The 17,647-nt window shown below is 41.3% G+C and overlaps 1 protein-coding gene across 1 annotated transcript in view; it reads left to right on the top strand.

The window, feature by feature from the left end:
* The window catches only part of LOC115780855 (complement C3-like), a 53,577-nt gene extending 36,486 nt beyond the window's left edge, over nt 1–17,091 (top strand). The window contains exons 26-44 of the mRNA XM_030730277.1: nt 1,264–1,347; nt 1,437–1,640; nt 4,909–4,984; nt 6,487–6,649; nt 7,070–7,183; nt 7,257–7,407; nt 8,252–8,415; nt 8,563–8,718; nt 8,893–8,952; nt 9,043–9,133; nt 9,884–9,935; nt 12,344–12,431; nt 12,788–12,877; nt 13,047–13,152; nt 13,349–13,438; nt 13,537–13,620; nt 14,171–14,251; nt 15,211–15,358; nt 15,686–17,091. Coding sequence (XP_030586137.1) covers nt 1,264–1,347; nt 1,437–1,640; nt 4,909–4,984; nt 6,487–6,649; nt 7,070–7,183; nt 7,257–7,407; nt 8,252–8,415; nt 8,563–8,718; nt 8,893–8,952; nt 9,043–9,133; nt 9,884–9,935; nt 12,344–12,431; nt 12,788–12,877; nt 13,047–13,152; nt 13,349–13,438; nt 13,537–13,620; nt 14,171–14,251; nt 15,211–15,358; nt 15,686–15,830 — 2,147 coding nt within the window. The 3' untranslated portion in view covers nt 15,831–17,091. The remainder of the gene's footprint in view (nt 1–1,263; nt 1,348–1,436; nt 1,641–4,908; nt 4,985–6,486; nt 6,650–7,069; nt 7,184–7,256; nt 7,408–8,251; nt 8,416–8,562; nt 8,719–8,892; nt 8,953–9,042; nt 9,134–9,883; nt 9,936–12,343; nt 12,432–12,787; nt 12,878–13,046; nt 13,153–13,348; nt 13,439–13,536; nt 13,621–14,170; nt 14,252–15,210; nt 15,359–15,685) is intronic.
* Nucleotides 17,092–17,647: the final 556 nt, after the last annotated feature.

The raw sequence follows: 17,647 nt of genomic DNA, 5'->3' as shown, positions 1-17,647 counted from the left end.
TCTTCTTGCCACTCTTCCATAAAGGCCAGATTTGTGCAGTGTACAACTGATTGTTGTCCTATGGACAGACTCTCCCACCTCAGCTGTAGATCTCTGCAGTTCATCCAGAGTGATCATGGGCCTCTTGGCTGCATCTCTGATCAGTCTTCTCCTTGTTTGAGATGAAAGTTTAGAGGGACGGCCGAGTCTTGGTAGATTTGCAATGGTCTGATACTCCTTCCATTTCAATATGATTGCTTGCACAGTGCTCCTTGAGATGTTTAAAGCTTGGGAAATCTTTTTGCATCCAAATCCGGCTTTGGACTTCTCCACAACAGTATCTCGGACCTGCCTGGTGTGTTCCTTGGTCTTCATGATGCTCTCTGCGCTTTGAACAGAACCCTGAGACTATCACAGAGCAGGTGCATTTATACGGAGACTTGATTACACACAGGTGGATTCTATTTATCATCATCAGTCATTTGGGACAACATTGGATCATTCAGAGATCCTCACTGAACTTCTGGAGTGAGTTTGCTGCACTGAAAGTAAAGGGGCCGAATAATATTGCACGCCCCACTTTTCAGTTTTTTATTTGTTAAAAAAGTTTGACAAATCCAATAAATTTCATTCTACTTCCTACTATCTTTATGTTTGAAGCCTGAAATGTGGCAAAAGGTTGAAAAGTTCAAGGGGGCCGAATACTTTCGCAAGGCACTGTATATACGGGCTTTAGAACGACAACTGCTCCCATTTTTTCAGGAAAGGCCTCGCCTATTTCAGGAACACAATCCTAACCCCCACACTGCAGCTATTACAACAGCATGACTTTATAGTAGAAGAGTCAGAGTGCTAAACTGGCCTGCAGCTTAGCAGTTGGATGTTTTCAATGTTTTCAACTAGTGCTTAACTAACAAAACTTTGCACTTGTTTTTACTGCACTACAAACTTCTCTACAAGAACATTTAAAAAGAACAAAGAAAACAAAATAAATATATACATCTTTTTTTTTTATTTACAAGCTTTTATTAACCAGTTCTCTCAATCCTGAAGCTTCACAAACGTGATGATCTTTATCTGCGCTCAAACTTTGTAGTCCAACTTGGTTTGGTGACTGACTTAAACTGCTAGGTGTCAGGTTTTGTGCTCAATCAAACTCCTAGAGACTGGTACTGTAATATTGATATTAATATCAATGTTAATGTGCCACATATTTTATATGTAAGCATGATTAGAGACTGCTAAAGTTTCAATTTGATGTCCTGTTGTTTACAAACAAAACAGGAACGCAGACAGTCCGTGTCGGAAAGATTGAACTGGAGTCAGTTGTGCCGAACTCTAAGCCTGAGACATACATCAACATCAGAGGTCAGTAACTGTCAGAGTGGTGAGAAAGATTCAAAATGAAACCCAGAAAGGGGCTTATTCCTGACGTCTCTTCTCCTTTTCCCTGCTAGGCAACGTGTTAGCAGACAGCATCGAAAACTCCATCAAGGACGACTCTCTGGCATCTCTGATCATGATGCCTGGCGGCTGTGTGGAGCAGAATCTGGCCAGCATTACTCTACCACTCATTGCCACCCTCTACCTGGACCGAACTAACAACTGGGAGAGTGTAGGGGTGGAGCGCAGGGCTGATGCTCTCAAGTACATCAAGAGAGGTGAGTCAAAAGCAAAAAACAAAACAAAGAACAAAACAGAAGAAAAGGTAGATTTGCAGTTCCTTAATTCTCCAAGTTTTCCAAAAAAATATGAAATCTTTAAAAACAGTTTGTAAATACTTTAGGATTAAACACAAAATGTCATGTGGACGGTGAGACAGGCTTTTGCATCCCTGCGCGGTTTGACAGCTGTACTTCTCAGGAAAGGACAACGCTCCAGAAGGTCTTCAGCTGTGCTCTCCTCTCCTTAGATGAGCTGTACAGGTCCTGCTGCCACAGTAAAGCCTGCAGCGCTGCGTTTTTGCGAATAAATCAGAGCGTTACATTTAGTAACATGTGAGTTCATAGCTCAAAATGCGCACTGATGTACTGAATATACAGTGATGTGGGAACAGTAAACTCGTACTGTTTTACCTCAGACACACAGCTACACCCTGTTCTGAGTCAGTCGGCTCTCTGAAATTATTCTCTGCCTCCTCACATGTGATCCCAACTCTGTCAACAACAACTGCCCACCGATGAAAAGAAATGTGCGCGAAAGCATCCGTGATGCAGCTTCAACTCCTGGATCAAACCATGAAACTCTCCCTGCTGCCGCTTTCTAATGTGTTGGATGAACCCAGAATCTCTTTTTCTTCCTTCTCTTGTTTAGAAAAATCACAACCTCATTACATCATCGTTTGATGTCGGCTTCCTTTCTTTCACAGTGCGTTTTATGAGGGCGATTTAGTCCCAAAATGCAGCGCGTCCGGTGTGTGTGTAGGTTACACGACAGGTTCGCATCCGAAAATTTCGGAATTTCATGTTGTTTTTGCAACGCATCCGGTGTGAAACGGCGTTAAAGGCCTTAGGTGGAGCATTTTTACGGACTAAGCTAACATGAGTGGCACTTCATAACATACACATTCCCGCTGTTCTGGGCATGTGTATGTTGTAAAATGATGTTATGATGAGCTTTATTATTTGGGTATAAAGGGCCCGGTCATTTGCCCCGCCCCCGGCCCGGTGTTACACCAAATTCTGCGACCCATCATATTCTGCAACCACAGGGGGCGATAGCGTACATCCCTCTGCATGTACGTGCTGAATACCAGCGAGAAGGAGACTATTTACGTAAACTGCGTAATCACCAAAACAGGAGATTGTAAACCTTACGGAATATTATTTCGTTCGCATTGACGAAGGAAATGCGTTTTTTTTATTTGACATTGAACACAGCTGGACGGACCGTTGCATTGAATGCTTTTATTCTATCGTTTGAAATACATAAACCCACTACTACCCATCCTTCAATAAATTGGTAAACGATAAATAAATGTTGCAGTTTACGTAAATAGTCTCCTTCTCGCTGGTATTCAGCACGTACATGCAGAGGGATGTACGCTATCGCCCCCTGTGGTCGCAGAATATGATGGGTCGCAGAATTTGGTGTAACACCGGCTCTGATTTGTTCCGCTAGAGGCCTGCAGCATCCTGAAGGACACATCCCACCCAGCACATCAGCTGTTCCAGCTGTTACCCTCAGGGAGGCAGTACAGGGAAATAAAAGCTAAAACAAACAGCCTGAGGAACAGCACATATCCCAGAGCTGTTACTATAATAAATATTAAACCATATACAGTATGAACACTGTGCTTTTGACCATACCTGTCAAGTTTTGTATTTAAAAATACGGGAAATTTTCCCTGAAAATAGGTTACTATATGACGTCATCACCTAATTTGCATAATTATTAATTTGGATGTACTGTAGCTGCAATCGAGGCTGCAGGAGAGAGGAAAACATCTTTGGAGAGACAAAAAGTGAAGAAAAAAAACACCATAAATATTTTTAGAACTATAAATAAACTTTATGTAATAACTTAATAACTTTAATGCGTTTCCTAGACCCAGATTACGTAGATCAGTTTTGTGCCGTATTGTTTAATACGGTGTTGTTCCAGCTGTCGGCACTAACCTAGTGATAGTAACAATTCAGTTTGGAGTGGCACAGGAATGCTTTAAAAAAAATGAAAATTGAAAACTGAAAATACGGGAAACTAAAAATACGGGATGACGCCGGGACAGAGGGGTAAAATATGGGAATTTCCCGGCCAAAACGGGACACTTGACAGGTATGCTTTTGACATAATGACAGTAAAGTGTAAAGTGGATGGATGTGTCATACATGCTGGCTCATTGTTCTTTACACTGGAGGGGAGTGCACTGAGTGTGATGCTGATGTGAATCTGTGGTCAAACAAGAGTGACAGGCTGTCCAGTGATTTCCAGCGCTATTCTGATGGTGCCATATACTACTGCACATACCAGACCCATGTCTTTTTAGTGTTTTTCATTCTGATCATCTTCATGTTTGGTTCCGTGCAGCATTGTGTTTTTTTCTGTTTGTGTTGCAGTACTTTATTGTGTGACCACTGAAGGAAAATATTTTTACCCTCATCCCCTAACCCCTCATATAGTACAGTAGGAATTCAGACAAAATATCTAAACAGTCAACCTGGCTTTACAGTTAATGTCAAAGGATTTTTTTTGAGGGCAGTGAGCTGTTTAATGACAGAAAAACTTTGTTTTGATGAGTGGGTCAATTAGTCTTTTGCACATTAATAGTTTGCGTGAGCTGTTTGGGGAAGTCGGATCTTCAGAGCTGAAAACATTGCAAATGTACAGTGTCAATATTAGTGAACAGATACAATTAAAGGAAATATGCCGTATGTACATTACAAGTATGTAAGATGGAGGGAAGGACCGACTGGTCAGTGAAACAATGTGGTTATACTGATGTTCTGATCTATGAGGATTAATAAAATGATTGGATTGAGGAGTACATGGATGAACAGATTAATATTTAAATAGAATGACGATGCACAGGTGGATGAATAGCTTTTGTATTTGTGAATGTGTATATGAATGGGTGGATTGATTGGTTGATGCTTTGTCTTATATGTGGAAGATAATCAGGACATTTGATGGATGACATGCAGCCCAGAGGCCAGTTATCAGTTTATTGATCATGAATCAATAAAAGAATATTTTTGGGACAAATTGTGATTTTTCAAGATCAAGATCAAGAAGAAGATCAAGAAGACTTTATTGTCATTATATGTAAACATATAACGAAATTTGCGTTCAAGAACACCCATCCAAGAGAAATACAAACACAGAAAAAAACAGGGGGGACAGGTGTCTGAGGTCGTGCATCCAGCAGGAATGTAAATTTCTCCCTGATTTGGATCCCATCTTTAAATTCTTTTGTGTTTTGTATGTTTTCAGGCTATGAGAACCAGCTGGCATACAGAAGGAGTGACGGCTCTTACCCACCCTACCAGAGCGAAGGAGCAAGTACCTGGTACTCTCTAATCCTGCAACCTTACAGCTTTCAAGTATTTCAGTTTTAATGATGATACTGAATTATTATTTTTATTAGTCTTTGTAGGAGTGATTATTCCACAAACAAGATGTTTAAATTAGGGGTGGGACTTTAACGCGTTAATTACGATTAATTAATTACGGGGAAAATAAGGAATTAAAAAATTTAACGCATTTTAATCGCACTTTGCACCGTGGAACGTTTCTCACTGAAGGAGTCCAGGCATACAGATTATATCTACGCACAATGTGATAAGCGTGATGAGCTGTGTCCAAATTCATATCGCTTATTTGCAAAAAGTGCTCCACTGTTTTCGGAGCTGTCCGTTGCCGCTGCTCTACCAGCAGCTCGCCTCGCTAGCTGTCAGCTGACCGGACTATCGAGGTTCGCTTTAGCCGGAGAGAACGTCCGACTGCTGTCACATCATTTTCAACCTCCCGCTGGTTTTCGCCGCTGAGTGGAAGTTAAACACGGATATAACTCATTCAGACAGGGGCGTGGTGGCCATCGGGAGGTTTCCCGAACGGCCAGTGATCAGAATTTTTTTTTACCCATTAAGCACAGCAGCACTGGCTGGTGCAGCTCTCCTGGCCACAGTGCAGTCTGCAAATAAAGTTCTCTTGTCTTAAAATTATGGTTTGTCCGTTTGCCTCTCCAAACCAAGCTCCCGGGCTGAATTTTAACCCCAGCCCGCCCCTGGTTGGAAATTAATCATTCACTCATTCAGTCATTCACTTCCTTGATGTTGAAATGTGTTATGCTTGTTTTAACAGCATATTTTGAATTAGATTTAAAGTCAAACCACAAAAAGGAGCAGAAGTTCGTTCTCCGTTTAACCAGCTGCTTTTCCACAGCTGTGCTTCGTGCTGTCACGGTTGCTAGGCGACATGAGCTACGCTCAGGTGAGGGCAGGTGATGCTGATATGAAAGTTAGACCGTCCATTTTCACAACTGGTCTATGTGGGTTGGGTCCTTCGAAGGATGCCGCCCCTGAATTTGGACACAGCCATGGAGATGATGTGTCCAAATTTCTGGTGGATGGGAAATTTAAATACAAGAAACTTCCAGATGGAAGAACAAACAAAAATGCTGAGTTTGCTTATCACAGGAGCACTTCCACCCTTCGTTGGTCTGTGGAGTACACTGGTGGGAAAATAAACAAGATTTTGAAGTGTAAGCTTATGTATATTGATTCATTCATCAACCAAACGTAAATCAATATTTCTCATGTTAAATACTGAAATGCGATTAAAATGCGATTAATTTCGATTAATTAATTACAAAGCTTCTAATTAATTAGATTAATTTTTTTAAATCGAGTCCCAGCCCTAGTTTAAATACACCACAATTTTATTGTTTTAGAGTCTGAAAGAGCTGACTGTGGAACTGCAGTCAGAGCAGCATTTATTGGGCTGGATAGACAGCATCACACAGCCTCTGAGTGACCAAATTAGGATAATCTGAATTTCACTGACTGTCAGGATCACAGCGTACGTGGTGAAGGTGTTCTCCATGGCTCACTCCATCATTGGCATCGACAAGCATCAAGTGTGTGACCCTCTGGTCTACCTGGTGATGAACAAACTCAAAGAAAACACAGGAGAATATGTAGAGAACAACCCAGTTTACACCACTACCATGACGGTGAGACCCTGAAAGGCATCCACACACACATATCCACCCATCCACATACTCATACCGTGATGCTGGTAATTTAAGTAGTTTCATCCATAGAGAACAAGTTTTCATTCCCTTGTCATTGTCCTGTTTCTCATCTCAATTATTGAAACTAATTAGTATAAACTTGTGTCTTCATGTGCATAGTCTCTAAAGCCTGTAGAGCTAGAGCACTAACACTGAACTGTCTCCCCTCTCCCCTCACAAGACCCTGTGGTACTTAAACTCCTCCACCTGGGAAGATGTCTTGAATTCCATTTTAGAGGCATTTTTGAAAACACAAAATTACAAGGCATATTAGATGAGATGTCAAATAATAAATAACAGCTCTTTTGGTGCTTTGTGTCAAAAAGCTTTGATCATTTTGATAAAACCCTTCTCCACCAGGGTGGTCTCCGTGGTGATGACCCGGAGATAACACTGACCGCCTTCGTCCACATCGCACTTGCTGAGGCCAGGCAGGCAGGGATCACCTGCGTCATTCCTGGTTTGGACATAAACGTAAATCACGCACAGTATTGTCTATTTAACAGTTGTTGTAATTGTAATGAGACTAAATCCATCATGTGTTTAGAGCGCCATGGCTGTGACAGCACAGTACCTGACACGTGCACTGACTACAGAAGGGAGGAGACCATACACTGTGGCCATCACCGCTTATGCTCTGGCTCTTGGGGGGACGTCTAACAGTCTTCACCAGCCGTTACTTGCAGCTGCAGCCCGAGGTATCCTCCATCAGAATGATTAGAGCTTTGTTTGTAAAATAGGTTTTATATTTTGTTTTTAATAATGCTACTTTTACCCTATTTTTAATTATGATATAAGGGCAGATTTTAGACTTTCAGACACCCCAGTCTCACTAACATACCCACCAAGACCTCCTTATGCTTAGTGCACTGACAAATCTGACCTCATATGATGCAAAACGTTTTATTTATTCCATATTTGGGAAATTCTTGATAAAATGACAGTCATAATAATAATTATTATCTGGCAGATGATGCTCTGTCAGACAGATTTTTTATAAAGAGTGACAGCATGTGTGTAGCAGCAGTGTGGTAGAGAAAGTTGTTCACTAGCTGTCCAGTTAGTGGTGCAGAGGGTGGTTATTGGCATTGACTTGAACTAAAGAATATTCCTCTGTATGATTATTTTATTTTTTAATACTAAATATTGTAAATATTTGCTTTTTCAAGACTCTGGGTTTTATTTTTATATGTTTCTTTACATTTAGTGTTTTTGCTATAGTTTACTACATTTTGTGACTGATAGAGGAAAACTAATATTTTGCATATTGAATGCAAACATAACTGCTGGGGTGCGCGATATTACCTCAAAATTAATAAAAAAAAACCCTGAACATTTTATCAGCTATTTCAGACTCTGGTACAGGGTCAGTTAAAACATTTAGAAAAGGGAAATTAAAAGATGAAGAGCACTCTTCAGTTCACCCCCTGTATCAAAACATTCTGACCGATGAGGTTTACACAGTGTCAAAGGAAGTCTTGAGAATTTTAAAGCTGTATTAAAGCCACTGAGAATAATTCTCTAATTCTGTCCCTCCTTCAGGTGGCAGCCACTGGCCTGACAGGCTAAACCGCTTGTTCACGTTGGAGGCGACTGGCTACGCCCTGCTGGCTCTGGTTAAGATGGGACGTATGGAGGAAGCTGCAGCACCCTTCGAGTGGCTGAACAGCCAGCGGAAAAGAGGAGGAGGCTTCGGCTCTACTCAGGTACCTGCAGGGGAAGTTTGTCAGCTCAAAGACATTTATGTTTATTTCACTTGCTGATACTATGCAGTCAGATGCCGGCTGTTCACATCTTATTTAATTAACAAGAGGCTGTCATCAGTGAGGTTTTCCTTCTCTCTCTTCTTCCAGCCCACCATGGTGGTACTTCAGGCACTGTCAGAGTACCTGATCAAGAAACCCCCTCCCAATGACCTCATTCTGAATGTGGACGTCAGGATGGCAGGACACCTGGAGGTTCACTACCATTTTAACTCCAGGACAGCCTACGCTGCTCGTTCGTCCAGGGTGAGAAAGCCGGTCTGCAAAGATAAAAAGAAGCAGGGCTCCTGAGTTTTGTAACTTCAAACGGTGATGCTTTGGAATTTCAGAACACTGCTGAGTGAAAAAACATCATCATCATGCATTTTTCAGATGTTCTGTAGCAGTGATTTCTCCTTCTCTGCTGCTTTTGTTGTGTAGTTGCCTGATGATCTTGATTTGGAAGTTAGTGCTCAAGGAAATGGACAGGGAATACTGGAGGTATGAACACACTTGTGGATGTGAATGATCTGCAGGGCAGTACTTACATTTGACAGGAAAACCTTTTTTTTGACTGATCTCTTCTTGAAGGTTGTGACCCATTATAACCAGCTGCATGAGGTGGATGAGAAAATGCCCTGTCAGCACTTTGAGCTCAGTGTCGCTATCGAGGAGTCCATTGGTAACTCCATTTATAGCAATGTCTCATACATGTATGATTTCATCGTTGTTTAAGGTGAAGCCATTGTTAGTGCCAAAGACGGATGAAATACATTATAGCAAAGATGCATTTTTATTTCCTTGATATTTTTGGAAGCAACATGGACATAATTTAAAAGACATAAGTTTAATTTTCTTTAGTAATTATAAATCTCAAATTTCATGCCTGAAGGAAATTCTGATTAGGCTGGTGTGTGATCACAGCTGGGTTTAAAGGTGTAGGTGGGCTGCAGAAGATCTTTGAATTTCAAAATTAAAATAATGATGTAATTTAATATATTGTTTAATATATTGTATTTATATGGCTCTTTATGATGATGTTTTGCCTCACACGCAAAACATCTCTGGTTCAATACCAGGAGGAGACACAAACCTATCATCAGGGGGTCACAAGCTAACGTCCTCCTAATAAATGGGAGGTTGCATCATCAAGGGATAAAATCTGTGACAAATCAAACATTTGCTATGGGTACCTCTCAGAAAATAAGTACCTGTCTACATATTATTTTTTTAAACAGTACAAAAAATGAGACAATTGCTTTATGTAAAACAAAACCTGTGAATACATATCACACCAAGTATCTTCAACAAGTTTTCTATTGTTGATTACATATTTATTAACACAGTAGTTAGTATTTCATAACTGGACAAGATATCCATCTGTAGTACATTAAAGAATGTTGAGTAACACTTTTCTTCCATCTTGTAACAGAAAAGCCTCCAGCAGATGCAGAAAAGTCCTACCAGACCACCATCAAAGTGAGGTAGGTTGCTGTTACGTGTATGGTACAACAATATGTATATGCAATTCAGTGTAATTTTATTTATATAGCACCAAATCACAACAAACAGCCACATCACAGCATTTTATTTGGTAAGGTAAAAACCCTGTAATAATACAGAAAAACCTAACAGTCAAAACGGCCTCCTATGCACCACACACACCCCCGGTGAGTGCCGATGCTTCTCTGGCCGATGAACTCAACAACTTCTTTGCGCGCTTCGAGTCGGGAAGCCGACAGCCCGCTGCGCTCCTGGCCGGAGGGGCGGAGACACTCACTGTGACGGAGCGCGACGTGAGGAGGGCGTTTAGACGTGTAAACACCAGGAAAGCGGCTGGACCCGACGGGATTAGTGGACGTGTCCTTAAGACCTGCGCTGACCAGCTGGCATCTGTGTTTACACTGATATTCAACCTCTCACTGAAACTGTGTGTGATTCCCACCTGCTTTAAAAAGTCCATTATAGTCCCTGTCCCAAAGAAACCACACCCCAGCAGCCCCAATGACTTCAGGCCCATAGCGCTCACCTCTGTGGTGATGAAGTGTTTTGAGAGACTCATCAAGACATTCATCACCTCCTCACTGCCCACCACCCTCGACCCACTACAGTTTGCATACCGGCCAGACAGATCCACAGATGACGCCATAACCTTCCTCCTCCACAAGACCCTTTCGCACATAGACACTGGTAAGGGGAACTATGTGAGAGTGTTGTTTGTAGATTACAGCTCAGCATTCAACACCATAGTTCCCTCCAGGCTGGTCTCTAAGCTGCTGGACCTGGGCCTGGGCCCATCCCTGTGCAGGTGGGTTCACAGCTTCCTGACCAGCAGACCACAGGTGGTACGAGTGGGTCACCTCACCTCATCCTCCCTCACCCTCAACACCGGATCCCCCCAAGGCTGTGTGCTCAGCCCTCTGCTGTACTCACTGTACACCCATGACTGCGTGGCCACGTCAGAGTCCAACGTCATCATCAAGTTTGCTGACGACACTGCTGTTGTGGGACTAATCTCCCACAATGAGGAGACAGCCTACAGGAGAGAGGTCTCCCGCCTGGAGAACTGGTGCCAGGAGAACCACCTCCTGCTCAACATCAGCAAAACGAAGGAACTGATCGTGGACTTCAGCAGGAAGCAGCAGAGGGACTACCATCCACTTGTCATCAGTGGTGCTGAGGTGGAAAGAGTGGACACTTTCAAATACCTGGGAGTGACCATCTCACAGGACCTGTCCTGGACTCATCACATAAACATCACTGTGAAGAAGGCCAGACAGCGTCTCTACCTCCTCAGGCGGCTGAGAGACTTCAAGCTCCCACTCAAGGTGCTCAGGAACTTTTACACCTGCACCATCGAGAGCATCATGCGTGGGAGCATCACCACCTGGATGGGAAACTGCACTAAGCAGGACTTCATGGCTCTAAAAAGGGTGGTTCGTTCAGCTGAACGGACCATCAGAACCACCCTCCCCAACCTGCAGGACATTTACACCAAGCAGTGCAGGCTGAGGGCCATGAAGATCCTAAAACAGCCCAGCCACCCCGGACACTCTCTCTTCTCCCTGCTCCCATCAGGCCGGCGTTACCGCTGCCTGAGGGCTAAGACTGAAAGGTTGAAGAAGAGTTTTTACCCACAAGCCATCCGTCTGCTCAACTCTGAGCCCTAACTGGACTATTATTGCACAATGTAAATATTATAATTTATAATCTATAATTTATAATCTATAATTCCACGTAAAAGTGTGTATAGTGTATAGTATATAGAGTATAGTGTATAGTGTGAATTACTTATTTTTATTTTTATTATTCTTATTTATATGTGTGTGTATATATGGTTGCAGGTACAAAATACATTTCACTGTGCATTGTACTGTGTATAACTGTGCATGTGACAAATAAACACTATCTTAATCTTAATCTTAATCTTAATCTATGAGCAAACACTTGGTGACAGTGGGAAGGAAAAACTCACTTTTAACAGGAAGAAACCTCCAGCAGAACCAGGCTCAGGGAGGGGCAGTCATCTGCTGTGACTGGTTGGGGCTGAAGGGAGAGAGAGATATGCATTTTCATATCTTTTACTTTATACAAAATGTAGTAAGCCAAAAGCAAAACGTCTGTGTAGCTCCGTTACAGAGCTCATTCAAGATCTTTAGGTATTTAAGATATCCTAGAAATGACCGATTGAAGTACTCAGTCAATAAAAAAAAATAACACCACACACACACACACACACACACACACGCACACACACACACACACACACACACACACACACACACACACACACACACACACACACACACACACACACACACACACACAGTACTGTAAATGTCCTTTCAGATTTAGTATCCTTTTTCAGTGCTGCTCTTTTATTCATGTGCAGGGCTTTAGGATCGAGTGATGTCAGGATGGTGGTTCTTGACATCAGTTTGCCCACCGGCTTCACCCCAAAAAACTCAGACCTGGAAATGGTAATCAGCCTCTTGTGCAGTGCTTCAAAAATCTGTAACAAAGCTTGCATGGATAAAAATTGATTTAAGCTTACATATGTGCAATAAAACTGCATTTATATTTGTATTCATGAAAAGCTTGCTGTTGCAAGTCAAAGTTTCTGTCCTTTCATTTATCCGTATCAAACCAAAACGCAGCATCTGAGACTGTGATGGGCTTAAAATGTTGTAGCAATAAATGCAGTAAAATCAGGTTGGAACATTTAAATGCTTAAATGCAAGTTTATTAAAGATTTTCTGATAATTAATTTCTGATTGATGAAAATGATGACTGTTTAGGCCGAGTGAACCAATTAATTATGTATGTTTGTCTCTAGTTGTCCAACTCAGTGGATCGTTACATCAATAACTTCCAGATAGTAGATAACCTGAGTGACAGAGGATCCCTGATCATCCACCTGTTCAAGGTAACTGTGCTGTACACCACTGTCTCATTTAGTGGATTGAAGGGAGGAGGACTTTGATTTACACAGTTTTTCTTTAATAAAATAAAACAGTTTAAATCAGTTTTATGTACCATTTTCAAGATGTATGTTTTGTCAAGTTTCTTCTGCTCTGCTTCGTTTCTCCTCTCAGGTTTCTCACAAAGAGCCAGAGATCATAATTTTTAGGCTTCAGCAGACCTTCAAAGTTGGCCTTCTGCAGCCATCCTCAGTCACTGTTTATGAGTATTACAACCCAGGTCAGCAAACACAGTTGTAGACATAAGAATCAGAGATCCTGTGATGTAGAGTGACAAGAAATACTTAAAAAAACAAACACTCAACAGTACAGGATAGTTATGGCTCAGTATCACCGTCCTTCCTGCACATTCAGTCATATTCTACTTTGATTCTACTTTGATAGCACATGTTAGATTCCTCCCCTCTCTGTCACAGACCACCGATGCACTCGTACTTACACTCCCCGTGAGAACAAGGAGCAGCTCAGTCAGATCTGCAGAAACAACGCCTGCCGCTGCACGCAGGGTAAACACATGTTTGCAACAGCACATTAAAGGATGCGTTTATTTTTTTAAAAATAATTTTCGACTTTTTTTTACCTTCTGTGGCTTCAAAATCTCCAGGCGACTGCTGTGTCTCCAAAGCGGACAGTGAAAACTTCCCCAACAATGCAAGAGAGACGTTTGCCTGCACGAGCTTGCACCACGGTACGATACACTTTTATGCTCCTGCAGCTTTAACACGCACACTTGCACACATGAGGTTTACAGTTTTGCATGTTCGCTGGGTGACTGCCACTCAAACGATTTATTAAATATTTGGATGCAAATGGTCAAAAGTGCCACTAGAGAGAGAGAGATTTAAATTTGAATATTTATTTTAAAAACCTGCAGCATTAAACTTCCTCTTACAAGCAGCAACAATGACATTAGCCCCATAGAGCATCAGCAGCTTTTACAATAAGAATAATATTATGTTTAAATAATAAATGAAAGGATAATGTGGCAGTATTGACAGAAAGTGTAATATTTAAAAATGAAATATGATTCTGTCAATAATCCACATATAAGAATGTTTTTCTCTGCATTTATTACAGTACAAACACTCAGTGTCCATGCATTTATATTTGGACTTTATTTTATCATTTTATCATATCATTATCATATTTACTGCAGTGTAATATGGAAACAGTTTCTCATTTACAGGATGCATCTTATTTTACAGTAATTTGCTCAAGTTTGGTTGCTGCTGTTTTAGTTTTCCAGGTGAAGGTGCTGAATGTCGTCCAGAGTTACTACGACAAATACGAGATGGAGATCACACAAGTTATCAAACTGGGTGAGTCCCTGCAGTGACTCCGGATTTCACCTCTCGATCTATTCAATAAAACCACTGGAGCAATCGTGTGGTTTTTCAGTATCTGGTAGAGCAGGTCGTCTACTAATTGGAAGGTTGTGGTTTAATTCCTGGCTGCTTCAGTCTGCATGCCAAGATACTGAACCCCGGGTTTCTCCCAGTGCATTCATCAGTGTGAGTGTTAGTGACAGGTCACATGATTTGTTTGTGAATGAAAACACCTGAAACACTTTAATTAAAAAAGTAAGACATTTAATATAATAAAGAATCAGAAATTATCACGTGTACATGTGGGCAACTCTGGTTGAGGGAGAGACAGGCCTTCTCTGCAGCTGCCTGTGCTCCCTGCCCAGAAGAGCACTGCTCTAAGCTAAACATAACAATTAATACTGCCATTATTTACACGTAAACAGATTCTGTGTGCTGTGAGTCGGCCTGCGTCATTCGGTCTTGTTCAAGCTGGTTTTTCATGACCCAGATTACCCAGAGCCATAAAGCACATCTTCTTCCTGATGTTTTAATTAGTCATACAGAGCAATCTTGTCCAGATTAATAACAGAACATGGTGGCGTTGGTGATTTTTTACATTGCATATACTGCATATACTGTAGCCAAACCTCCAAGATAAGATGCACTGAGAGAGAAGTTAGTCAGGCACTTTCTGTCTCTTGCTCTATGTCTAATGTATTATTTAATTGTTTATTATTTGGTTGATCCACTGTTTATTAATTAACTTTCTGGAGTTTACTTTTAAACATTTGTCCTTTATTCACTGAGTAAAAAAGAATCCCTAAAATTAGCCAGAAACTTAGATGTAGAAAAAGTGCTTGTGTGAATGAGACATGTTGTAAGAGAACCAGTCCATTTATTACGTGTTGCTTGCTCATTCTTGTAACTCACAGACAACTGATGGTTTATTATATCTATTTTCTACTACCAAGGTGTGGAGGCTGGAGTTGAGGTCGGTCAGACGAGGGTTTTCATGTCTCATGGAAGCTGCAGAGATGGAGTGGACTTGAAGCAGGGCTTCCAATACCTCATCATTGGACCCAAAGAGGACCAGTGGAATATTGATACTGACACCAACAAGTGAGGAGAACAGGAAAAATAAATACTCATAAGTGTGTTTTGATAGAATTGGCAGAGCTGTGGCAGGACCTGCTGTCTGTGAGACACTTCTGTGCTCTTACTTGGTAACATGATTCCACATAAATGACTACTGCTCTGCTTTCTAATAGATTTTCATGAACTTAAAGGAACATACAGTATGACTGTTATGTGTTCACATATATTTTCTCCTCCCTCTACGAGTCCAAATCAAAAGATCACATCAAACATCCCCCCAAAAGGGCTCTGATATCTTGAAATGCAATCTAAACGTAACTTCTTTCTTTCTTTGTTCGTTTGATTTGTCAGGTTCATCTACATGTTGGGGAAGGACACCTGGGTGGAGCGCTGGCCATCACCTGCAGAGTGCTCCAGCAATCCCAGCCTGCAAGCTAAATGCGAGAGTCTAAATGATGCTGCCAATGAACTTTCGCTCAATGCCTGCAGGCTGTAGAGGCGTCTGAACAGCTGCCACACACTTTTCTGCGGCAAAGAAAGGAAATAATTTTGCATGCACCAATTTATTGTAGCCTGAGGTCCTTGTTTCAATCTATAGTTAGTTTTCTCTGTGAATGGAGAACTGAGAGTCTTCCCAGTTACTGTAAGATAGAACAAAAATGAAGAACTGTGAACTGCAGAGAGCTGTATGTAGTAAAAGCACATTAACCAGTCCCCTCATCACTAATATAGATTTTTAACACAGGGCCAGATGGGCTTTGGATAGCTTTTTTTTTGATGCTGGAGAACTGGAAACTGATGTAGTGAATAGCATTCTGCTCTCTAGACACTGTATGAATAAAGACTGTTCTCACCTCTATAGATGTCTCACTGTTGGGCAAACAAATATTGTGTATGCAAGTGACAATCTCCAAAACTGAAAGATTCAATGTGGAATTGCCAAAAACTGCAGTTGTTCTAGTGGGCACTTGAGATTGGCTCCAAAAAATGAGTCGATCCAAATGTTAAAATGCCCAGTTTTACAGCACCAGACGTTATCACATCAAATGCAGGCTTGGGTGATAGAGCAAGTCGTCCACTAAACAAATGGTTGGTGGATTGATTCCTGGCTCTTCCTGTCCATGTGTTGCAGTATCCTTGTGCAAAATACTGAACCCCGAGTTGCCCCCAGCACATTCATCAGAGTGAGTGTGTCTGAATGTCAGATAAAAGTGCCTAGGTATAGATAAAAGCAATGTATGAATGTATGTATGACTGGGTGAGTGAGACCTGTAGTGGAAAGCATGTTGAGTGCTCAAAATTGAGTAGAAGACTTGAAAACTGAACTAAATGTGACCTAAATGATGTCATTTTGAAGGTTACGTTGTCTGAAATTCAGAGTGTGAATTTCCACATATTTTCCACTGAAAATCACCAAAATCGGTGATCAGAGGCTCTATAATGGATCTGCAAACCGTGTCCGAGTCCACCCGCGCAGCAGGAGGATCCAAATGGATCAGGATCACGGATTCAGACGCGTTAAGGCCCAGATCCAGTTCAGGCTCCAGTTATTTTGCAGCTCATCCAGCCTGGATCTGTTCATAATGGATTCATCTTCCCGACACGATCTGCACTCTTTAATTAAAATGCTTCATCCGCCCCAAAATGCACTGAATTTTAAAACCTATAAAGCTGAGACATTTATCACAGCATGTTTGCCTTTACTGGTAAAACTTTACATTCTTTACAGACTTGGAAAGCTGCTCTGAATGTTTTCAGCTAAATATGAAACTATTACTGAACTCTGACCTTTAACAGTAACTCAGTGAAACACCTCTGCTGTGGCTGTCAGAGAGCTGTCATCTATCCGCTGATCTTAGATCAGATTAAAATGGTTAAACTGGAAACATTAAAGCAGTTTTCTCATTTTTATTTTTTATGGCAGAAATAATGAAATTCTCAATTAAATAAATGAATAAAGTGATGTTGCTATTCCATCAATGGATTCAATTTTTACTGTACAATTATTTAAACAAATAACCATAAACTGAACTGACATAAACTGAACTGTCATAAACTGCAGCAAAAACAGTTTTTATTAAATAAAGACTGACCTGAGGTCAGCTCCCCCCGGGGTCTGCTGCTGTCTCAGTCTCTAACACACAGGTTGGTCAGTAAACTCAGTCTGAGCTGTTTCTCCACATTTTTATCTTCTCTTTCTGTCTCCTGCAGTTTGTCCGTCAGGCTGAATAATTAGATTTAATAAACTAAATGTGAAATTAGGATTCAGCTTCATCTGATGGAGATTCAAGTTGTGTAAATGATGACAGCAGA

Source organism: Archocentrus centrarchus, chromosome 1 (assembly GCF_007364275.1).
Source record: "Archocentrus centrarchus isolate MPI-CPG fArcCen1 chromosome 1, fArcCen1, whole genome shotgun sequence".
Taxonomy (NCBI): domain Eukaryota; kingdom Metazoa; phylum Chordata; class Actinopteri; order Cichliformes; family Cichlidae; genus Archocentrus; species Archocentrus centrarchus.
The sequence above is the reverse complement of the archived record's forward strand: the minus strand, read 5'-3'. Positions and strand labels throughout refer to the sequence as shown.